This window comes from Girardinichthys multiradiatus, chromosome 10, assembly GCF_021462225.1.
Source record: "Girardinichthys multiradiatus isolate DD_20200921_A chromosome 10, DD_fGirMul_XY1, whole genome shotgun sequence".
Taxonomy (NCBI): domain Eukaryota; kingdom Metazoa; phylum Chordata; class Actinopteri; order Cyprinodontiformes; family Goodeidae; genus Girardinichthys; species Girardinichthys multiradiatus.
Window position 1 is genome coordinate 9,824,988 of NC_061803.1, and position 24,374 is coordinate 9,849,361.

Consider the following 24,374-nt stretch of genomic DNA (forward strand, 5'->3'; position numbering starts at 1 on the left):
TTACTCTGACCAGAAACACATTTGTCAGGACATATCTTATTTTACACGCAAATGCCCTGCGCGCTAACCACTAGGCCACTACTCCGCGTTGACTTTTGTCAGACTGGAGTTGTTTTAAGACATTAGAAGTCCACTTTTTTCGGCTCTGTTTCAACATTACCTTTAGCTACCTGAACTGAATAGCCTGGATTTTGAGTAAATGAGGAAGCCAAGCCAATACCGCAGGTAAGACAACCTTTTAACAGAACCTTGAGAAATTCTGTACTATCTCTTTAAGACCAGCTCTGGCAAAACAAAACATTTTGTTTTGTGGGGTTTGGTTTGATTTGTTGATTTGTAATCAAGGCATCTGTCTGCTATCAGTCTTTGTGTATATTCTGTTTTGTACATTTTTGTGGATCTTTGTAATTAAACGTGAAATATTTGGCTAAAATATATTTGCGTTGGAAAACTCCATGTTGAACTAGATATTTCTGGGAACACTATATTCGGCACATGGCTAATACAGTGAGGTTTTTGTGTTTAGAAAGATGTATTGTCTGCATGCTTTTTAAGGAGGTTTCACAGCGGCCGCTAAATATATGTTCCTACCCTAAGCCAGAGCACATAAATGCACTTTCACCAGTCCAGTGTTAAAGTGGTTATTCATTCACCCTGCGGGTGTCAAATATTCCTAATAGATTTCAAGTCACCACTGGTCTTTCACACGCGATGCTGCAATTGGTCCAGCAGGATCAGACGTCAGAGCCTGGCTGCTGATTGGCTGCTTTCAATCGCATGCTGAGAGCAGCATGATGCGACGATGAACGCGTGATGGGTTTTGGGGGAGTTTGAACTTTAGTAAACTTTGTCACCTCGGTACAGGCTCACAGAAACCTGAAGAAATATTTTCACACATCACACCACGAGCTGATCTGGATCGTGCCGGAACCGGATCAGAGTTGGCTCAGTTTGTCATGTGCGAGAAATGTGCTGACTGGATGCCTGAATATATCACTGGAGTCCTGGTAGGTTTGTAGAGTCATGGTCCTCTGTAATCACTATGCTGGGACCACTTTGGACATGCAGTACTACTTTCATTTTTATATGAAGATGCTAATTATTTATTTATTTGCATCTTCTGATAATACAAGGAAGTTCACAAAATCTATCCACATTGTTAAAAAAAATCTAATAACACAGTCAAAGTCCAGAGGCCCAGAATTCAAGCTGCTTGAGGCCCAGTAAGACGTTTCCACTTCATCCTTCCTTCTGCTGACAAGGTTTATGGAGAGATGTCATCTACTTACACTGTAGGTGCCACAATCCACTTGGCTTTTATGAGGGCTGCAGTTGGTATCACTGTTGCCTTGCAGCAAGAAGGTCCTAGGTTTGAATCCTGACTTGAGGACCTTCGGCACTGAGTTTGCATGTTCTCCCTGTGGATGCGTGGGTTCTCCCCAGATACTCCTATTTTGTCGCACAGTCCAAAAAACACGACTGTCAACTGAGTACTGAAAATTGCCATCAGGTATTAGTGTGTGTATGCATGATTGTCTGTCGTGTGTGCCTCTGTGTTGGACTGGCAACCTGTCCAGGGTGTACCCAACCTCTCACCCAAGGACCTGCAGAAGAAAATCATTCCCACAGAATGATACTGCCACCACCATGTGTCCCTGTATGGACGACGTATTGAGGATGACATACAGTATTAGTTTTTTCTGCCACACACAGCATTTTACATGTAGGTCAAAAATGTCTTGGTGTCATCTTCTTCCTCATTTTTGCTGTGTCCCCTACATGACTTGTGGCAGCTCATTCTAAAGTTTTCTTCTTGACAATTTTCAATAAAGCCCAGAGTTGTGGCATGCACAATTAATAGTAATAGTCTGCGTCTGTCTGGAAAGGGCTCAAGCAAATCACCAACTACAAGCCGAAAGCCCCCCACTCCATCAACGACCAACGCCTCGCCAACGACCTGAAGGAGTTCTACTGCCGCTTTGAAAGACAAAGGGACAGTCCTGCAACCATCCCCCACGACACCCCGCAACAGCTGCAGCAACAATCCACCACCCCCACCTCCCCAACTTCTATAGGGGCCTTGGCACCTCCAACCCCCACACTGAAGTTCCCCCCCACCAGCCCCCTACCCACGCTCTTTCCATCCAGGAGAGGGACGTCAACAAACTCTTCAGGAGACAGAACCCCCAGAAAGCTGCTGGACTGGATTCTGTCTCACCAGCCAGCCTGAAGCACTGCGCTGATCAGCTGTCTCTAGTCTTCACACACATTTTTAACACCTCACTAGAGACATGTCATGTGCCAGCCTGCTTCAAGTCCTCCACCATCGTCCCTGTTCCCAAGAAGCCAAGGACCACAGGGCTTAATGACTTCAGACCCGTCGCCCTGACCTCTGTGGTGATGAAGTCCTTTGAGCGCCTTGTGCTCTCACACCTAAAAGACATCATCAACCCCCTCCTGGACCCCCTGCAGTTTGCCTACAGAGCCAACAGGTCTGTAGATGATGCAGTCAACCTAGCCCTTCACTTCATCCTCCGGCACCTGGACTCCACAGGAACCTACGCCAGGATCCTGTTTGTGGATTTCAGCTCTGTCTTCAACACCATCGTCCCAGCTCTGCTACAGGAGAAGCTCTCCCAGCTGAGTGTGCCCGACTCCACCTGCAGGTGGATCACTGACTTCCTGTCTGACAGGAAGCAGCGCGTGAGGCTGGGGAAGCACGTCTCTGACTCCCTGACCATCAGCACCGGTTCCCCTCAAGGCTGTGTTCTCTCTCCTCTGCTCTTCTCCCTGTACACCAACAGCTGCACCTCCAGTCACCAGTCTGTCAAGCTTCTGAAGTTTGTGGACGACACCACCCTGATCGGACTCATCTCTGATGGTGACGAGTCTGCGTACAGATGGGAGGTGGACCATCTGTTGGACTAGTGCAGCCAGAACAACCTTGACCTCAACGCTCTAAAGACAGTGGAGATGGTTGTGGACTTCAGGCAGAACCCAGCCCCACCTGCCCCCATCACCCTCTGTGACTCCACAATTGACACTGTGGAATCTTTCCGCTTCCTGGGAACCATCATCTCCCAGGATCTCAAGTGGGAGCCAAACATCAGCTCCCTCATCAAGAAAGCCCAGCAGAGGATGTTCTTCCTGCGGCAGCTGAAGAAATTCAACCTGCCAAAGACTATGATGGTGCACTTCTACACAGCCATCATTGAGTCCATCCTCACCTCCTCCATCACCATCTGGTACGCCGCTGCTACAGCCAAGGATAAGGGCAGGCTGCAGCGTGTCATTCGGTCTGCTGAGAAGGTGATTGGCTGCAGTCTACTGTCGCTCCAGGAACTGTACACCTCCAGGACCCTGAAGCGGGCAGGGAAGATTCTGGCTGATCCCTCCCACCCCGGTCACAGACTCTTTGAGACTCTCCCCTCTGGCAGGAGGCTGCGGTCCATCCGGACCAAAACCTCACGCCACAAGAACAGTTTTTTCCCATCTGCCACCAGCCTGGTTAACAAAGCCCGGAAACCACCCTGACACTCTCCCTTTCCCCCACACCCCCCCTTTTTTGCTGACAGGACACCCATAACTTGTAACTCTATGCGTTACATTAACGTTCAGCTTGGACTCCTGCTTTACTTGCACTGCCATACTTGCACAATGATCACCTGCACTGTTGTATTGCTCTTGCATCTTATACTGCTCTACTTTTACTCTCACTCACTTAAAACTGTGCACATATATTTATATTATATTGTAGATATGTTTATACTGTTTAATTTGTATTGTATTGCACCGACTACGCCAAAACAAATTCCTTGTATGTCCAAAAACGTACTTGGCAATAAAGCTTTTCTGATTCTGATCTGATTCTAATCCTTTCAACAGATTCTCCCACCTGAGCTGTGGTACTCCTCCAGAGTTTCCATGGGTCTGGTGATCTGATTATAATGCTCTCCTTGCCTGGTCTGTCAGCGCGTCAGCTGTGTTTTTGGGTCTTCGTGGTCTACTAATGTTTGCCAGCGTTTTCACAAAATCCAAGTTATGCAATTTTAAAGGTAATTGCATAATAAAGGGTATTGCTGCTCATCGTAAACTAAAGATATTCTAAAGCAGTGGTGTCCAAACGTTTTGCCTAGCAGGCAAAAATCGTGAAGCTGAAAGTACTTGCAGACTGCAATTTTTATTTTATTTTTTCCGAATAAAAATCCCCAAATAATGTTGTTTTTTTTATTTCTATTGACTCACAAATCAACAAAACATGCAATATTTTAATAAAACAAAATGCTCCTTTTTTTTAATTTTTATTTAATCGGTATATCTTTGTAGATTTCAAACATAAAAAAGGGTCTCATATCAGTTTTTCATTTTGTTGGTCTAGATTTGTTTTTGTCAATTCTCATCAATAACATCAGGATTTGGAGCACTCTTTCTTCCAAAATCGTTGGAGTATCTTAAGTTTCATGAACGGGTGCGCCCAAGTCACAGAATGTTTGTTACTTTCTATACAATTAAAATAAAACCAAAATGTACATGCTTACTTCAAAAAAATCTTTTGTTTTACTCAACATTTTCGATTTTAAGATTAAAATTTTTAAAATTACACAAAGGGTCCATCAGCATCAACTGCTTTAGCTGTTGGACACTGCTGTTTTAGAGAAATGCAGAAGAAAGAGTCAAAACTGCAACGATGTGGTTATAGTACAGGGACACACACAAAAACGAGCAACAACCAATATGTTAGATCCAGAAGGTATTGAAAATATTGTGAATTTTATTTCAGAATAGGAAACAGTTGAAATCTGACAAACTGAAAACATTTTTATTTCCTCCCATTGTTACGGAAATGCTGATTTTCGGGGCTCTGGACAGCTGACTGATACTGTTGGCCTATGATGACATTCCCCATGACAACATTGCATCTCTGCTCCTTCCATCCACCAGGATCCTCATTTTGCAAGTAAAAATCTCACAAATGCACATTTTCACCAGTTGAATTTTTTTCCTGCACAAAGATGACCCATAATCCTTCAATTGTCACGCTTAGATTTGAAAAAAATGGAATAAAAACAATGTTATACCCTGCTTCAGCCTGTAAGCAATCATTTGGTATTTGAACCTTGAAGTCTTAATTAACTGCTGGAATGTGAAGAAATTGATGCATGTCATAAGGCATTAGGAGGCACTTTACCTTGAAAAGTATTAACACAGCCAAGAAAATTTTCACAATTTGCTACGTCACAACTATGAGCTTCAATGTATTTTACTGGGATCTTATTCGATTACACCAAAACAAAATCGCATACAATTGTGAAGCTAAAGATAAATAGGCGATGATCTGAAAAGCATGGTGTGCATTTGTCTCTATTCCCATGAGGAGCTGCAGAAATCCCCATCTAAAGTAGTAGACTGTTGACAGGACGATTATTAGCCGCGAACTCCACAAATCTGGCACTGTGGAAGATTGGGAATAAGAAAAAATATATATATAAGTTGTCTGAACATACCATTCTCACCATGAAACATGGTGGTGGCAGCATCATGCTTTGGGATGAGTCAGAGTTGATGTGGAGATGAATGGAGCTAAATAGAGGTCATTCCTGGAAGAAAGCCTGCTTTTGGCTGCAAAGATTCCCCTTTCACGAATACAATTAACCTAAACATACAGCCGGAGTAATAATGGAATACAAGGGAATGGTTTAGATCAATCGCTACATCCCCGATATTCCAATCTGACTGAACTTTTTCCAAAGTGGAAAGCCAAAAATTAAGGTTTATGGAAAGGCAAAGCTGGTGAGAAAAGACTACTGAGGCAATTTTCAGATTTTTAGCAGTTAAAAATCATTAAACCTCTTAATCATTTTCCTTCCACTTTACATTTATGAACAACTTTGTGCCTTTTATCACAAAATCCCAATAAGATTAATTAAAGTTTGTGGCTGTAATGTAACAAACTATAAAAAAGTGTGAATACTTTTGCAAGGTACCATATTCTGGCTGTTGGCGAAAGAGATAACTAGGCGCTGCAGTTTGATATACTTCACATATAATATACTTTGCCAAATCAAGGAGTGCAAAAACCATCAAGTTAGAATATTTTAAGTCAAAAGAGGGAGCCAAACAATATACAATTATACATGAATAACAAAAGCATTCTACAGACCGTAATCACAGATAAACACTGACGTTAAAAGCACCTACAATTTAAAAATGACACTCTTTTCAGACCGTGTCTCAGAGAATCAGAGAACAATTCTGATGATACAAACAGCGACTAAATAAGATGCAGTTCTGCCATGACAGCCACTGACACATCACCTCACCACAACACCTACTACAGCATATCGCCATGCAAAGGGGTGGCATGTTTTTTTCTAACACCAGATCTGTCGCGTGACTGGCTGCTGCACCGACCAATGAGAGCTCGGCCTTCACAATCATTTGATGTGAGAAAGAAACAAAAGATTTTACCACTAAAGACAGCTGAATGGAAGGCTTTAGGCAAACTTATGCTGCCGTCAGAACAGAAAGCATTTTTAATTTTTGTAGTAAACGTGGGTCTATTATTACATTATGGGATAAATGCGGCAAATCGGCTTATTTTCTAAGGTACTTCAAGTTTTGCTTTAAATTTGGTTTTGTTTCTCTGCAGAAGGCAACTGTTATAAACACGGATGTGTGCTGCATGACTCAGTTTTCAAATTTCAATAAAGTATCAAATACGGTTTTTTTTATCTGTAAATGTCATAAAGGTAAACAGAATTAATGAAAAAAAAAACATACAGTACAATAAAATCAAGATTTCAATCAACATTGAATACATTTTAAAGTAATGCATAAAACTGATCAGCTACATGGTTGAAGACTGCACAACAACCAAAAATAGTAAATTTTTAAGGCTCAACAATTAAAAAGCTGAATTAACCTTTAAGCATCGGGCAGATTTTTTATCTTCAACAATTTGTATGGCTACAGCTACAAAAGCCCGCAATGAACAAGCAAAATGTGGTAAAGGCCCTTGTGACGCTGACTTTTAACCTCAGAGGATGAGCAAATGGGCAGCTGTCAGATCAGTTAGTTATCTTCTCTTGAACCAGACAACTTCTTTAGGATGTTTTTTTCTTCTTTTTTTTAGCCACTGCGGTGGCTTCCGTCTCCGGTGCGCTGTAACCGAGACAGGACAACCTCGCGGGACACCTTCTTGCGGTCCTTGGCCAGGCCCAGGAAGCACATGAAGTCAATGAAGCAGGTGGTGAGGTTCAGCTGGCACCCGTACTCGCTGGTGGCGTAGTCGTAAGGGAACGTGTGGTGGTAGTTGTGAAATCCCTCTCCTGGATGGGTAAGAGATACAGAAAGCTCCACTTTAGTTTGAATTTTAAAACAACTATTCGCACTTATAAAAGCTACGCAACTGGTTTTACAGGACGTTTTACAAAACAAAATACATTGTTTTTCGACAGTTTGACCTGGAAGGCTTATTATCTGAGAAAGTTGTCTGCTTCCTTTTAGCCTGCTTGACTTCCTCTTCTCCACTTATTCCCATGTTGTTCCAAACTTCCCCACGCCCATCTAGTCTGTTTTTTCCACCTCACCATCCTTCTTGTCTTCACTTACCTGAATCTGGATCATTGACCGGCCCCCCCCCCCCCCCCCCCCCCCCCCCCTTAAATCCAGACAACTGAGTGTTTTTCATACCTATGGCGCTGAAAGTGACGAATCTGTTCTCCCTAGGGTTGATGTTCTTGTCGTACGGCCTGTTCCCCCACATGTGCGCCGCGCTGTTGACCAGCCAGGAGGCGTTCAGCACCAAGGCGTACCTCAGCAAGGCCGGGATGAAGTACGACACCCACAGGGACTCGCCCCAAAAGTACCAAGGCACAAACATCGGGACAAAGAAGCACATGAGGAGCACGGAGAGCTTGTAGTGCCTGATGAAAAGACAAAGAGGATGCGGAAACAGCAGATTAATAAATACACTCTTTTCTCTACCAGACACTTCTAATTGTGCTGAAAGTTAATCTGCAGACCTTTAACCATAATTTCTAGACGTTCTACTGAAACAATTTACTACCCTCTACATGCAGTCTTAATGTGTTTACCCTCTACAGGGCCTTGCAAAATTATTCATAACCATTAAATGTTAAATAATGCGACTTGCCTCCTCTGAAACATAACAACTTTGTCGGCAAACAGGTCACTGAGCTCCAGCTTTCTCCCCTTCTCGATGACGTCGGGATGTTTGCGCACCAGCAGCCAACCGACGTGAGCGAAGAAGAAGCCCCTGCTGGCGTTGTGTGGGTCTGCGTCTGTCTCGGAGTATTTGTGGTGAACCCGGTGGTCTCGAGCCCATTCAAAGATATCGTTCTAGGTTTCGGAGTTAAGATGATGTTTGCAAAAAATGTTTGTGGCAATTATGGTATTCATGACAATGCTCTCGCTTTTTTACACACCTGAAAGGCCATGGAATTACTAACAGCGAGAAAGATCCTCAGAGGTAATGAAGCCTTGTAGGTCCTGTGACTCCACAAACGATGCGCTCCTGCCGTAATTCCTAAAGCACTTAGCAGAAAGCAGACTAAAGCTGTGGAGACAAAAAACAATGTACAGGGATGAAAATTAAAGCTAAAATCCAACAAGGTCTTGCTTTGGGTTTATTAAGGCTAGACTTGATAATGGAGCATCTCCAAGTTTATCCAAGCCAGACTATGAGAAGATAAACAGGATAAGATCAGGGTTCTTTGTTCTGTCCTTGCACATACCCTTGAGTCTGAGATTGTGCACCAGAAAAACAAGACAAGTTGGCACCAGAACTTTGGATGATGTTCCTCTCTTAAATGGGGTGGAAGTGCATAGTGTCACCTTGCCTCAATGCATATAAACTTTCACCTGAATGACTTGCTCATCTGAAACTGCCTGTCGTTCTTCAAGTAGCGCTGCAATGTCCTAGTTTACATTCACGCATTATTGGCCTGATTCTCGTTAATTTAGGGCTTTAAATTCATTATTTTAACCTATCCTTTTTTGCAGGGTGGGAAGCCAAACAACTTTATTGATTTATTAGAAACAATAAGCTTGAATTTATGATGGATTTTTTCAACTTCATACAGTGTCAAAATTATTCATACATAGACTCAAATATATCCAGTTGAGATGTTGTTTAAAAAAGTGTAAAGTAGTTCTCTTTCCTCATTTAAGGGAAAATGTTTTATGTACCATAAAATGAGTGTGCAGAATAAAGAAGTTGGAAACCTACTTCAATAATATTCACAGTTAATTCAGCACTTAAGACAGCTAAAACTCTGACAAAAATGGGTTTTTCAAAAGGTACAATAATCCAAAACATGCTTAAAAAGTGTTTTTGGAGTAAATAAAGCAGAGTAAAAATTGACTTTCTGGAATTGTCTCGCCCTCATCTTGATATAAAAAGTGATCAAATATTAGTAGGGGTGTATGTATATTTCTGTCAGTTTATGTCTGATTTATAATCCCTTGATCCTCTCCAAAAAAAGGAAGAACCAAATGCATAATTCGAAGCCCAGAATTAACATGACTTATAGTGCAGATGTTTGTGTGTAAACTTGACTGGCATTGTATTTTTAGTTGTTCAAAAGCACTCCATTTAGATAAATCAAATGCATTGGGCTTATTTTTTGTTTGCTTATGAGACAAGAAGTGACATAACCTTGTGACTAAACACACACCATTATTACTGATAACAGAAAGTGTTATTTAATTAATTTAGATAAAATTGTATGCATTTTCCCAGCTACTCTACCTTTGTTTGCGTTCTTATAATGATGTTAACTGACTGAAGATCTCTGATGTTAAAGAGTATTTCCTTTCCTGACATTCGTGCATCTCAGCTATTAAATGTATGCCGTAAACTAAAATTTGCCGTGATGAGATAAATACAATGCCTTGAAAAAGTATTCGCACCCCATGAATCTTTCCACATTTTATGTTATAACCACAAACTTAAATATATATTGTACTGGGATTTTATTTTATAGAGCAACACAACGTAGCAAATAATTGTGACGTAAACGGAAAAAATATATTTTTACAAATAAAACTCTGAAAAGTGTGTACACACTAATACATTGTAAAATCCCCCTTTGCTGCGATTGCAGCTGGGTTATGTCTCTGCTGCATTTGAAAATGTTGCCTATTCTTTGCAAAATGGCTAAGGCTCAGTCAGATTGGATGGTGAGCTTTTTTAAACAACTGTTTTCAAGTCTTGCTTCTGATTCTCAATAAGATTTTGGTCTGGACTAGGCCAGTCTCACACATGAATATACTTTGATAAAGACTATTCTATTGTAATTTGGGCTTCAGATTAAAAGGTGGCACTCCTGTTTGAAGATTAATCTCAGTCCCAGTAGTTTCCAACAGGTTTTCTTCCAGAACTGACCAGTAGTTAGCTCCACGCATCTTCCATTCAACTTTGTCCAGTGTACTTGCAAAGGAAAAGTGTCCCCAAAGTTGCCAACATGTCTCACTTCGGGGATGTGAAGTGCTATTTTCTTTCACTTCACAATTATGCAATACTTGGTGTTAGTCTATCACATAAAATACAATGAAGTTTGAGTTTCTAAACGTGTCCAAATCTGAAAAAGTTCAAGGGCTAGAAATACTCTTTCTTCCAAGGCACTAAAACAACAGGAAATGATAACGGGAAGATTCGTGGTGAGCAACTGACTGAGGAGGCTGCCATGACAGCAGGTAATTTATTTAAATATGAGCCCGAATAAAAGAAAATCTGTGCAGGCATGCTCTAACATGTAGAGTTTTCTCTCCAGTTCTTTTGTTTTTGATTTCACTTACTTACCCCAAAGCAACGTAGGGGGAGATGCTGCAGGGATGAGGAATATGCCGTAAACTGCTCCTAAATGCAACAGAGTCATCAGGATGACATTTCTCCAGACCAAGATCCTAGGAGGTTTCGGGCCCTCTTTCTCCTTGTAAGTGTTATCAAACGCATCTTCTACGGCTGCCTCTGAACAGACGTCCCCGTTGCCCGGCGTGTGTTGCTGCTGCTGTTGCTTTGCAAACGGCTCCGACCCCGTCATGGTGGCTTCGGATGACTGATGCTCTAAAGGAAAAATATAAATATATATCAGCAAAAAAGCTGCGACCAAAAGGCTTCAAAACGCCGCAAACTGAGAAAATGCTTATTATTTTGTTAGCTAACAAGACTGGCAAGTTGCTAATGTGGGCCGGGGAGAAAGAGTGGTCGTGTAGCGAAGATGCTGGCAAAATAGCAACGTTGCGTAACACTGACTTAACATAAAAAAACAATAATACGTTTAAAAAATAACACACAACTCACCAAAGAAAGGGAAGTAAAATCTGTATGTCTGCTGCTATAAAGAAGAGTCCAAGTCGGCGTCTGGCACAAAATTTCAGTAACCCAGAAAGAGAGAGTTATAGTCAGCGCTGCGGCTCACATCAACGAGACACTCACCCTGCGATGTGCCTGACCAATCACAGCTCTGATGCCGCCTGACGGTTGATTCTGATTGGCTGTTTCTTTATCGGCTGTTCGCTGAGCAGCCAGATGTATTTTAACGTTCCACCGGAGAGCAGCTGCTGGGTTGCATTTCTGCTGCTGTCTAGACTTATATTGAAGTAAAGCACGCCTAATTTCACTCAGATTATAAAACGGGTCACTGCAAAAACTACGACGTTTTTTTTTTTTTTTTTTGATAACCTGGTTTAAATACATTAGCACATTTCGTTTTTATCAATTTGTTAATGAGTATTTTATAATAAATGTTTTAAACGATCACTTATGTAATGTGTTGAACTTTTTTTTTGACATTTCAGACCATACAATAGTTTTTAATATCGTGGGACCTAAAATTTAAACGGATGTGCCGAATAGTTTCCCCTTCGAGATGTTTCTCCGCCGTTTGCGCTTCTACACTGTGTTTTATGGCCGTGTCTTAACTCTTTCTATGGCGCTGTGTCGTGGATTTAGTACACTAAATATGTATGTTAAATTAACCCCCCAAAAAATATTGTTTTCCAAATCAAAAATAAAAAGAAGAAAATGATCACTTTTTAATATATTTGTTTGTTACATATATATTGTACCATATGTATTGTACCACAACCCTTTGCTGTTTTCCTTTCACTCAACTTTACGTTATACATACTTCGAGACAGCACTCTGGGAATAGATATATGATATAGATATGGAGGCTTTCAAGTCTATTGGACATTTTCAGCAATCTTCCCGATGATTGTGTGGATCACAACATGGTCAAAACATTTCTTTGTTTAAAATCCCTTCTTGTATTTTATGTAATACTGTAATTTTCTGAGAAAGTGAATTTGGGGTTTTTCTTAGGTGTAATTTGCCATTATCAGTAAAATTAACGGAAATAAACTTTTGAAATGGATCATATATCGATAATGGTTCTCATTTATTGAGGCAATATGGAACAGTAAAACCACTTGAACCTGGTTAGGTATAATATTTGGGAGCTGTTGAATGAGACTTTATTCGCATTTGATCACAACAATATGATCACATCATTTAAGATGCATTTCAGTGCAGATTATCTAATGTACTTATTGTACGTGAATGTCTCATGAGGTTATCGCTCATTAAATAACCGTAAACAACGGTGTAGTAGCGCAGTAGAGAGTACACCGGGTTATCACAGTTTTCCGTTTCATCCTAACTGACCTACATTTGGAAAGTAGGCAATTTGTCGCCATCTAGGGGAGATCGGAAGTATAGTATCTAGGATACCGCCCGAATCATTTTTAAACAAACAGGGCTAGCCTGGGCACCGGCAGTAAAAAAATCACTTCTACGTAAATATCACCATAACCGAATGACATATGTATGTTTGTTGTGTACCCGTAGATCAATCAGGGAGCGGATGCATTTATAGCCACCCTCGCTGCCGCTGTTTCTGCAATGGAAGTAAACAGGGACGAGGCGGAGCGCTGCATTGACATTGCAGCCGCAGCTTTCAAGAGTCACCAGCAAGAAAAGGCGTTGAGGTTCTTGGAGAAGGCGCAGAGACTCTTCCCAACAGAGAAAGCTCAAGGTAAGCCACAGTTGCGGTGGTTGTAAGGGATGAGGAGCCTGTAGCTGCAGCATCATTACCTGCAGCATCACCTCCATCCCAGAGGAGCTGGCAAACAGCATACAGCCGGGCCCTTCAATAGCATCAGTAGCTGACTCACTTGCTATTAAATTGTAATGTTGAATTTTTTAATACACTAAGCAGATGTTTCTTTTCATTCTTATTTTCTGTTAAATGTGCAAGTAATTAATAATGGAAAGACAAACATAGAAAGTCGGTCAGCTACAGGGCAGGGGAGGAAATTAGAGAGATTACTTGCATTCTTAAATAGCAGTTTCCTTTTACGCTGGCTAAAGTATCCGTACTCTTTTTTTCAAACATTTTGTCACATTACAAGCACAAGTTTCATGTCCTTTATAAGAATTTTTAGTGATAAACCACGCTGTTAAGTAGAAGGAAAATTGTGGGGTTTTTTTACATAACAAAAATCATCTTAATATGAAATTTCAGAATACAGCCCCGTTCACACTGATGCCCCTAATTAAAATGCAGTTGCCAAACTGGCAAACAGATTCCATTTGTGTGTAATAAAATCTCAGTATCATTGCATTAACACGGGGAGCTGGAGTGATCCACAGCCACAGACAGGAAAGCTATTAGTAGTAGTTCAATTCACAAATCTAGTCTTTATGGCAAAACAAAGCCATTGTTGAATTAAACCCAGAAGAGGTCCCATTTAATGCTTCCCAGAAGCCAGCTATGGGACACAACAAACATCTTGAAGAACGTGCTCTGATCAGATTAATCCAAAACTTACCTTTTTTGGCCTATGTGCTGTGAAGATGCTCAGCAAAGACAGGGAAGCTGGTCAAAGTTGATGGGAAGGGATGGATGGAGTTAAATATAGGGTAGTCATGGAAAAAAAAAACTGTTAAAGGTGGCAAAAGAATTGAGACTTGGGTGGAGGTTCACCTTCCAGCAGGACAACAAACCCTAAACATACAAATAGAGCTACAGTGGGAGAATTTAGATCAAAACCTGTTCATGACCCAGTCAAAGACTAGACCTAAATCTACGGCAAGACTTATAAATTGATTACTGTCGATGTTCTCCATCCAGTCTCATTGAGCTTAAAGTATTTTGCAAAGGAGAATAGGCCAACATTTGATTTCCCTAAATGTGTAAAGCTAGGAAAGACATCCCTTAAGACTTGCAGCTGTAATTGCAACAAAGGCCGGCTGAAAAGTTAAGACCCAGGAGGGCTGAATACAAATACACACCACATTTTCGGGTTTTAATTCATAAAAAATAATAATTATTCTTCCCAACGTTTATGTGCTACTGTGCGTCTTTCACATGAAACTCCATTAAAATGCTCTGAAGACTTTGAATAGGTTTGCAAGACACTGTATTTTCACTAGCTCTCACAGTGCTTAAGCAAATGCACAAACCAATTAGACACCAGAAGAGTGAACACACACGTTAGGAATAAATATTCATAAACCTGTTCTCGAGGAGTATGAATTATACATTTCCTATAGGCAACAAAGGACTGTTTAACAGATTTATTTTTTTTGAAATTTGAAAAACTAAACTTGGAGCAAGATTATTGACTCGGAGACTCGTCACAGGTTGAGATATATACAAAACCTTAATTCTATTGTATTTATATCTGCAACAAACCAGTTTAGAGCAATCTCATTGATATCTTGTACAGCGCTAAAATCATTTTTCTGCTTTATGGAGTGCCTACCCAATACTATTGCCAACATATAGTAATGGGTAGGTTCAGAAAAAGCTTAAAGAAAATGTCTTTTCAATGTAATTCGTTAACAGAGGAAGTTTTTTTTATCCTGATCCTACTGTCCATTTGTTTATCTTTCTCTAAAATGTCGCATGTTAACTTAAATCAAGAGACATAATTGAATATAAAGCCAAATAGGAGCTGCTTATCTGTTGAACAAATACTTTTTGTGCTTGCCTTACTCCATTAGTTGGGTTTAAAGAACCCTAATCACCATTTCTCACTGTATGATTGCCAGCACTGCTGGACCTAATAGCAAAGAATGGGTTCACTCCCAGAAATGGGGGCTACTCGGACTTCAGCGGCGTTTCAGGGCCTCGACAGCGACAGACCCCATGTGATGCCACCAAACCGGAAGAAAACCCTTCGGACACCTCAAAATCTTACACGATGGAGCAGCTGGAGGCTGTGAAAAGGTACAGAATAAATGGAGGTGCTGTTGAAATAATTAAATGTGTTTGATCTGCCCTTCACAATCTCAAGCATGCTTTTTACACACAGAGTAAAACAATGCAAAGACTTCTATGAAATCCTCGGGGTCCAGAAAGATTTCTCTGAGGACGAGCTCAAGAGATCGTACAGAAAACTGGCTCTGAAATTCCATCCTGACAAGAATCACGCTCCGGGGGCGACAGAGGCATTTAAAGGTGATTTAATTAGAAAAATGAAAAATGAGACAGATACCAAATGAACTTGTAGAAAGAACATAATTGTTTATTTCTCACAGCTATCGGTAATGCCTATGCAGTTCTGAGTAATGCAAACAAAAGAAGACAGTATGATCAGTGGGGAGAAGAGGGAAGACATCCTTCAAGTAGCGGCCCGGAAAATGGAAATTTTGAGCCAGATATCTCACCTGAGGACCTCTTCAACATGTTTTTTGGGGGAGGTTATCCACCAAGTTAGTACCATTGATTTGTATTTGAACAACCACCTACTTGTAATGATGTGTCTGTAAAGGGCTAAACCATATTTTCTTTTTCTAGGTAATGCTCATGTTTACACCAGTGGGCGAATGCGTAACCAGAGGCGGGAGAGAAGAGAGCGTCCAAGAGATGTAAGTTTAACTCTCATGTTTGTTCTGTGTGGTGTTTCCTACATTTTTACTCTTAATTATTTACTTAATTAATTACTTAATTGTCTTCTTCTAAAGTAATAGTAACTAACTAAATTTATTGTCATTTTATTTATTTTAACTATGTAACTTCATTAGTTCTCTCTTAGTTTTTCATGTTTAACCCTTTCTTAAATTTCAGTGTTGTTTTTTTTTTTTTTTTTAAAGTATTCTGACCAACCAATGTCAAATATCAGAAAGGCCTATTTGGTATGTGTTGAATGTTAACTCTTGGCACACCCTGGGTACCAAGTTGTACAATCAATAGTCTGTGCTGTGTTGTCTTGTGTAATTTCTGTTGGTTTCAAGGATGTCTCTTAAGTGTTAATGCAGCATGAAAAGTACGCAGCTGCTGTACAGATTGTGTGGGATAATCGCCAGCAGGGGGTGACATTTAATCACTTGCCATTTAACAAGGTTCCATCACATTTCGCAGGGAGGCCTGGCTGTCTTCGTGCAGGTCATGCCCATCCTCATCCTGGTGATTGTTTCAGCTCTCAGTCAGATAATGGTCAACAGCCCCTCCTACAGTCTGAGCTTCAGGCCGTGAGTGTGATCCCGTTCTAAAATATTGCCCGAGAAGAGTGTTTAAATAACGCGGCGAACGGCTGGTCCGCCTAACTGAAGAGGACTTCCAACAAGAGATTATCTTCACATTAAGTAAAATGTACCAACCCAGCTTAATTTAAAAGGCTATATACTACTTTTCACAGTTTCTCACATTACAACCACAAACTTCAATGTGCTTTATTGGAATTTTATGTGATATAACAGCTCATGTAGTGCATACTTTTGAAGTAGAAGTAAAATTGGACATGACTTTGAAGATGTTTTGCAAAAAAAAATCTGAAAGGTGTATTCAGACCTGTTTACCCCTAATTAGAACCCAGTGCAACCAACTGCCTTCAAAGGTCACCTTATTAGTATATAGAGTTCACTATGTGTCATTTAATTTAATTGTGAACACAGATGTTCTGTGAAGACCTCAGAGCAAAGTAATGAATGCATTAATCAGAGAAGTAGCCCATAGACCCATGGTAGCTATGGAGAACCTGCATAAATACACAGCTTATGTTCGAGTATCTTTTGCCAGGAAAAGTATTAGTCATGCATGCTACAAATCTAGCCTTTATGGTAGAAAGATGAAGATCCATGTTGAAAGAAAGCCGTACTACGTCCCATTTGTAGTTTTCCACAAGCCATGTTGTGGACACATCAAACACGTGGAAGATGGTACTTCGGTCAGAGACCAAAAGTGAACTTTTTGGCCTACATGCAAAATGCTATGTGTGGCGAAAACGAATGCTGTACATCAGTCTGAACACACCATCCCCACAGTAAAACATGGTGGTGGCAGCATCATGCTGTAGGCATGCTCATCCTTAGCAAAGACAAGGCAGCTTGTCAGAGTTTATGGAAGATGGATGAGGTGAAATACAGTGGAAAAGAAACTGTTAGAGGCTGGAAAAGATTTTAGACTGGGGAAGAGGTTCACCTTCCAGTAGAACAATGATGCAAAACGTACAATCAGAACTACAATAGAATAGTTTAGATGAAAACATATCCACGTGTTAGAATGGCCTAGTCAAAGTTCATACTTAAATCTAAATGAAAATCTGTTGCAAGACTTGGAAAACTAATGTTCCAACCAAACTGAGTAAATTTGAGCTGTTTTGCAAAAATTAAGCCATTTTCACATTTTAATTTTGAAAAATTTAAAAGCCGCATATTTATCCATCCCATTCCAAATCACAATTATGCCCTAACATATATCAGTTTATCATAAAAAAAATCCAATAGAATGCAATAAGGTTTAGGGTTTAAATGTGACAAAACGTGAAAAGGTTCAAGGGGGTATGAATAGCTTTACATGGCAGCTTAGCCATTACCCTAAAAAGCAGTTAAGCTGCCTAACTATAATCACAGTTCATTTTCAGAAATATTTATTTAGTTTGTGTAGGCTATAAATAACAGAAAAGGATTTATGTAAACAGTTTGCAATCTGAAAGCTCCTTTGAATTGAGCTGAGTTGACTCAATGCCCAGTGGGTCAGTTCTACACTGCCTGCTGTAATGTGATATGTCTCCCACACGCTGTCGTATGTCCTCTCAGGTCAGCGGGATACACGCAGAAGAGGCTGACTGAGAAGCTGAAGGTGCCATATTACGTGGGGGAGCAGTTCTCGAAAGAGCTCACTGGTGTGAATCTGAAAAATCTGGAGCGAAGCGTGGAGGATGACTACATTTCAAACCTCCGCAACAACTGCTGGAAGGAGAAACAGCAAAGTAGGGCTTCTTTTTCCACCAGGCCAGGCTGAATCTTTTGCAACACTTGAAGACATTTTTCACCCCCCCCCATATATCTCACATGATTTGTTTGTGTGGTCTGTTGCAGAGGAAGGAATGCTCTACAGAGCTCGCTATTTTGGAGACAGTGAGCTGTACCAGAGAGCACAGAGGGCTCGAACGCCAAGCTGCGCCAAGCTCTCAGAGATTACAGCCTCCTTACATTAAAACATTACTTAACCTTACAGTAATCTTCCAGAATAGGTTAGTTCTGATTATTTTCCTCGTGTTGCCTTTAGGTTTCTAGAATCATCCCAAAACACGAAGGACAGGCTGTAAATACTCAAGCTTCAACATCCTCAAGACCTTACATAGCTAAAGACACACAAGCAAAACACTAAACCTCTCCACTTTAATTTCTATGGAGATTAAGTTTGTTAGATTAACACAGAATCGTTGCCATGAAACAGAAAAAGCCATTTATCACGTCTTGACAAGATGTAGATTTGATGAGAAGCATCAGAAAAGAAGCCATGAAGATTGCATCACCTCTGTACGAGAGAGAACCCAGTGTCAAACCAGAAGGTTTAGTTATAAATAGAAATGCGGATGTTACTTACACAGCATTCTAAAAGATACCATGTTGAATGCTTCCTCTTTATTTTTATGCAGTCAGAGGAGAAACTGTCTCCACTTACTCTAAATGCACATTCTAACTATGCAGGAATATTATTGTGACAAGAGTTAGAAGATAGTCCTGTCACTTGTTGTCCTTTGATTAAATGAAGGACAGCCATATAGTGTTACCTCACTTCACTTTATATACAATGCCTTGCAAATGTATCCACATCCCTTGAAGTTTTCACACTGTCTGAAATTAAAACCACAAACCTTAGTGTGTATTATTGGGATTATTTGCAATAGACCAATACAAAGTAGTGCATAATTGTCGGGATAAAAAGCTGAACAGTCTCAAGTCTTTTGCAGCCTCTCACAGGATTTCTTACAGGGCAGTCTTGTATTTAGCTCCACCCACCCTCCATAACTTTAACTTTGAACAGCTTCCCTGTCTCTGGTGAAGAACAGCATCCCCACAGCATGATGCTGCCACAGCCATGTTTTACAATGTCAACTTTGGACTCATCTGACTTGACCGTCTCCTTACACATATTTTCTGTTTCCCGTACATGGCTTGTAGCAAACTGCTAACCTGACTTCTAATAGCTTTCTTTCACCAATTTTGACTGGATTGTATTTAGGGTTGTCAGAATGAAGGGTTACTGAATACAAATGCATGCATTTAATTTGTAATAAAAAAATTTCTCTTTCCATGAACTCTGACAATGTTCCCTTTCCATTCTGAAGAAATGCATGCCCACAGCACAATGTGGCCACTACCATGTTTCACAGTGGGGATGTGTTTAGGTCTCATCTGACCAGAGCACCTTCTTCCACCTCCTAAATCATGGGTCCATGGAAAGAGCTATGGATCTCTGCAGCTCCTACAGAGGTACCATGGGCATCTTGGTTGCTTCTCTGAATAACGCCCTCCTTTCCTGGCCAATCAGTTTAGGCAGACAGCAATGAATTTTACTTATAAGATGACTTCTGAAGGCTTGTACTGGATTTTATTTAGGGGTATCAGAGTAAAAGGGGGCATCCTACACTTTTGACTAAAGAAGCCCTGTTCCTTCCAAATCAAAATAATACTCTTCTTTATGTTGGTACATCACATTAGTTGGTACATCACATTATTAAAATGTGAGAAAGTTTAAGGGGTATGAATACTTTTGTAAGGCACTGTACCAAGAGGATGAAACGTGTGCTTATACCCACCAGGTGGGACTACAGCAGGATGTAGTTTTTGCAGTGTACTGTCTCGGAAACATCTCATATTTAGAATATATTTATTCTGTACATTAACTCTTACATACATCATCAGACTAAGAGAAAAGTATAATGCCTGCTCACTTTTTTCCACTATGTTTCTATTCCCAGATTAAAATAAAGATGGAACCCTGAGTGTGTTGGATGTGACTCATTGCTGCAAGCTGAAAAAGCATGGAGGCGAGAAAAAAAAAAAAAGCAAGACAATAGCTCAGTCAGCACAAACTGTGTCGGTAGCCTGACTAAGGCTGGCAACTAGACACATGGTAGTGTGCACGTTCGCACTTTTGAGATTGAGACGCGCAGCCCATCCCCAGGAGCAGTACGTGCAGCATCACATTCTTTCTCTATAAATAAGTTCAGCTGTTTTTGGCAGATGTTGTAACTTTACTCTCTGACTTGTTTTCCTTAAGACATGAATTTGTTTCAGCGTCAGGTTTTGCTCATACTTGTGTCAGCTGGTTTAAAGTGTGAGTACAAATCATAAGAAAAATCGGATCTCTGCACCTAAAAACCTCTTAAAAACTAAATGACATTGGCTCTATTATGCTGACTTAGTTTGAGGCTCCTTGTTACCTTCAACAAGTGTCACGGCAGATAAATACAACATTTTTCTGAGAGATCAAAAATGGGAAGGCATTTTTATTCTAAGTGGGGTTGGCTGTACGAAGATGACATTACTCCTCTCCCTAGCAGATAAAACCTTAACTTATACCAAAACAAGCAAAGTCTTCAGGGCAGCGAGAGCTTCTTTGTGATTGTCCAGCTCACAGCTTTGCACTATGTCCTTGCCGTCCTGGATCACCACTGAAGACATAAGCTGGAGGTTGTGGGGAATGAGGTTTGATTCAACAAATTAACAACTCAGCAACAATATATTGCTGCATCTAATGTAAATAATTTAGATTCATTACACAGTGGTGACTTGACAGTCGTACAGCAGATATTGACACCCTCTACAAGGAGAGTAAGATAAAAAAAAAAAAAGGCCAATGCTAATAAAGGTGGATGTTGACTGAGTACTATATTCAAGCATATTTTGAAAAGTTGTGCAAAAGCAACAGTGAAAATCACAGCTTTAAGAAGATTAATATTAAAGCAACTTGGGCTTCCTCAGCTGTGCATACATGACATACCACATCAATGCAGTATTTCATGCTAAACCAAGTGTTGTTCAAATAACTGTAAACCTCTCTTTATTGGTCTTATGCAAAATTCAAATTTTCTGACAAACTGGATTTTAGTTTTCAGTAGCTGTAAGCCATAATAATCTAACGTAATAGACACGGAAGATTGAAATACTATGGGATATGAATATGTATGAGTTTTACTTTTTATTTTTAAATATTACAGAAATTAACTTTTTTATGATATTCTGATTTACGGAGATGAAACTTGTGAACACCTGGAAAACATTCTGGAACCAAATAGAGGCATGTCACAATAGACATGTAATTACATACATACGTTTATTCTTTTAAAGTTAGAATTACACCTTGTTTTTCCTTTTTTTTTTTTATTCTCAGTAATGAGTAAAAGTCTACTGTGTGAAGAAATACTGCAGTTTTAAAAATGTTGAGCTGAAAACATTTGGATTTTATTATTCCTATTACTGTGTAACACTACAGCTCCAAAGCCATAGATCGTACTTTGGGGATATTTAAGCATTTATAATTCAAGTCTATGTTGAGTGCGAACATGCTGCATTCATCGTTACAGTGGATTTAGAAAACCCTATTAAATCTTAAAAGTTAGATTATGGATCAACAAACACTGAACTTTATTATTATATATGTGTATATTGTACATTGTAAATATGTATATTCTGTAATGCAAAAACAAAACCAAAGAGCAAAGTGAACTGGAGTCAAATTCCTTATTTGTATGTACGAACTTGGCAATAAAGCTGATTCTGAACACATCAAATATCCAAATGCAACTTTCCTTAAATAGCTTTAGAAGCAAATTAGTATGTTTTTCATGCTGGTCATAAAATTTGAATGCATTATAAGGTTGTTATTATGCCTAATTAGACTATAAATTTAGATGACAATTGATTATTAATTAAAATTGTCCAGCTTCCACTCATTTTCATAACTCTTGAAAAATGAAACACAAATACTAATGATACAACAAAATCACACAGAAAGGACTGTTATAAAAAAAAAAAAAATTATAATTTATTTGTGATCATGATAGTACAAAAACAGTGCAACGTTATGAGAATCTGAATATCAAATAAAAAGGAGGAGGTCCAAACACTTAACAAAAAAAAGAAATAAAATTCAAAGAGGTTTGAAACCTGAACTGTAGCTTGCAAATTTACAAGCACTGGCTGGTTTTAACTCTGGGAGTGTCAAAGATATCCAACACGATGGTCTAAAGTTCGATTTGCGAACATATTTATATGAAAAAAGAAATCTGCAAAGATTTAAAGAATACAGCTAGCTGCCTTAACAAAGTTTCAATAGAAACTAAGGTTCACACTTTAATATTTGCAAAATGCCCGTTTATCAAAATGAAGCACAATAGTTAGGCTAAAATCGACGCTCCAAGTACCATAAACCTCAGCTCCATTACAGTAGGAACGAAAGGCTACATTATCACAAAGTCCATCCTTACACTTCAAAAGCCATCACATATTTGAAGTTCTAAGGCCATTCTGTGAGTTTGTACCGTCAACTCAAGACATTCAACATTCCTCTATGAGCAGCCCTTCAGATGAATACAGTTTCTTTTTAATCACACGGAACCCAGTGCTGAGTTTTACAGCTTGTCTCAGAACTGGAGTGGAAGGAGACCTGGAGCTGAACAGTCCTTGGATTTTAGGCCACAGGCCCCCTGACTCTAGCCTCAGCACCAGAGTGAGCTGAAACGTCGGGACGAGATAGGGGTCCACGGATAGCTGGTCTATGCTCTCGCAGGTGGTCCCTTGCTCCACGCAGAGGTCAATGAGAGCCCCTCTTAAACCGCAGGGCTCGCTAGCTGCCAGGTGGAGGAGCTCCTGTCCGATGTGCTCCAGAAGTTTCTCAGGAATGAGCAGTTTGGTACATCTCAAAGCGCAATCTGAGTCTTTGGCCTCCCTTAGGCTTCGTGCAATAAGGTCCACTACTTCTTTCAGGATTAGTTCCTCCATTGGGTGAAAGAATAGGTCATCATCAGAGGGACACAGATCACTGGAGACATCGGATCCTGCAGAGAAAATGCAGCTTGTAAGCACTTCAAGCATTCACAACACAAATAACCTCAAATAGGAAATGGAAACAAAATGCTCACCTGAGTCTGAAAGATCACTCCTGCTGCCATTGTTGGACCCTGATACAATGCTGCAGTCGTTTGTGCTGAAATCAGCCAGTCTTTGGACCAGTTTGCCCCAGGACAGCCTTCTGGGACTGCTGTCCACTGGGGACGGAGGTATACTGCCAGCCTCTATTGGTGCAAAGACTTCAGGCATGCTTTTCTTCTCTTTAGTGTTCAACAGATGCGTCTCAGAGTTCCACTGTTTTATGAGGAAAAACAAAGAAAAACCAATTGACATTAAAACTCAACTACACCTCCCAACAGTTAAATTGAAAAATAAGGACAGGAGATAGAAAATATGCCGTTAATAAGTGTAAAGAAATGCAGACATTTACAGCAAAAGCTAGCAATAGCAGTAGATAAGCTATTGAAATTAGCTCTAATTCCAACAAAACTGACAAATATTAATATCATACTTACAGTTTTAAAATAATCTGTCGTTGTTTGAAGTGAGTATATGGATAGTTATTGTCTGGAAACTTCTACCATACGCTCCTCCCTCCAGTCGTTTCAACAGCTGCCGAGCTCCGCAGTCTCTTTACCCCCGCAACAATGCTTTTATATGCCTTCCTCGAAGCCACGCCCACTGCTCCCTAACCAGCCAATCAAAAAGAGGGGCACGGCATGTGAGCTGTATCTTGCCTGGTAACATGCCAACAGAGAAGAAAGAAAAACAGGACGAGAAAGAGGTTTAGAGGGAGGGGGGCTTCAACCCCACTATAGTGGAAATGTACAGGGACTTGCAAGCCCCATATAGCGTTTCTTTTGTCTATTATCTTCAGTAGGTATCCATATGTTGTTGTTTTTTGGTGCTGTTGGTGCATTGGCAGCCATATAAGCAAAGGATAAAGTCCATGCAGACCTGGTTATGGCTAGTTCAGGGTTGCAGTGTACAGTACATTACGTCATCTGTTTTTCTCTCATGCATTACATCAGAATTTTTT

At 40.2% G+C, this 24,374-nt stretch overlaps 3 protein-coding genes across 4 annotated transcripts; 1 reads left to right on the plus strand and 2 right to left on the minus strand.

Moving 5' to 3' along the window:
• Positions 1–4,737: 4,737 nt before the first annotated feature.
• Positions 4,738–11,487, minus strand: scd (stearoyl-CoA desaturase (delta-9-desaturase)). The gene is made up of 6 exons (XM_047377693.1): positions 11,327–11,487; positions 10,826–11,089; positions 8,448–8,578; positions 8,156–8,361; positions 7,693–7,925; positions 4,738–7,328 (listed from the first exon to the last, which is right to left on the minus strand). Exons 2-6 carry the CDS (start codon positions 11,064–11,066, stop codon positions 7,129–7,131), a joined length of 1,011 nt encoding a protein of 336 aa, XP_047233649.1. The 5' UTR covers positions 11,067–11,089; positions 11,327–11,487; the 3' UTR covers positions 4,738–7,128.
• A 1,253-nt stretch (positions 11,488–12,740) lies between these two features.
• dnajb12b (DnaJ heat shock protein family (Hsp40) member B12b) lies at positions 12,741–22,618 on the plus strand. Of its 2 annotated transcripts, XM_047377501.1 has the most exons (9): positions 12,741–13,061; positions 15,083–15,260; positions 15,346–15,491; positions 15,572–15,745; positions 15,831–15,901; positions 16,395–16,504; positions 18,071–18,243; positions 18,353–18,507; positions 20,242–22,618. In XM_047377501.1, the coding sequence occupies exons 1-8, from the start codon at positions 12,929–12,931 to the stop codon at positions 18,469–18,471; spliced, it is 1,104 nt and encodes a 367-aa protein (XP_047233457.1). In that variant the 5' UTR covers positions 12,741–12,928; the 3' UTR covers positions 18,472–18,507; positions 20,242–22,618. The 2 variants fall into 2 exon arrangements, with proteins under 2 accessions (XP_047233457.1, XP_047233456.1); XM_047377500.1 differs by having other exon boundaries at positions 18,353–20,265.
• Positions 22,281–24,071, minus strand: ddit4 (DNA-damage-inducible transcript 4). The gene is made up of 3 exons (XM_047377506.1): positions 23,851–24,071; positions 23,407–23,629; positions 22,281–23,322 (listed from the first exon to the last, which is right to left on the minus strand). Exons 2-3 carry the CDS (start codon positions 23,582–23,584, stop codon positions 22,823–22,825), a joined length of 678 nt encoding a protein of 225 aa, XP_047233462.1. The 5' UTR covers positions 23,585–23,629; positions 23,851–24,071; the 3' UTR covers positions 22,281–22,822.
• Between the last annotated feature and the right edge of the window lie 303 nt (positions 24,072–24,374).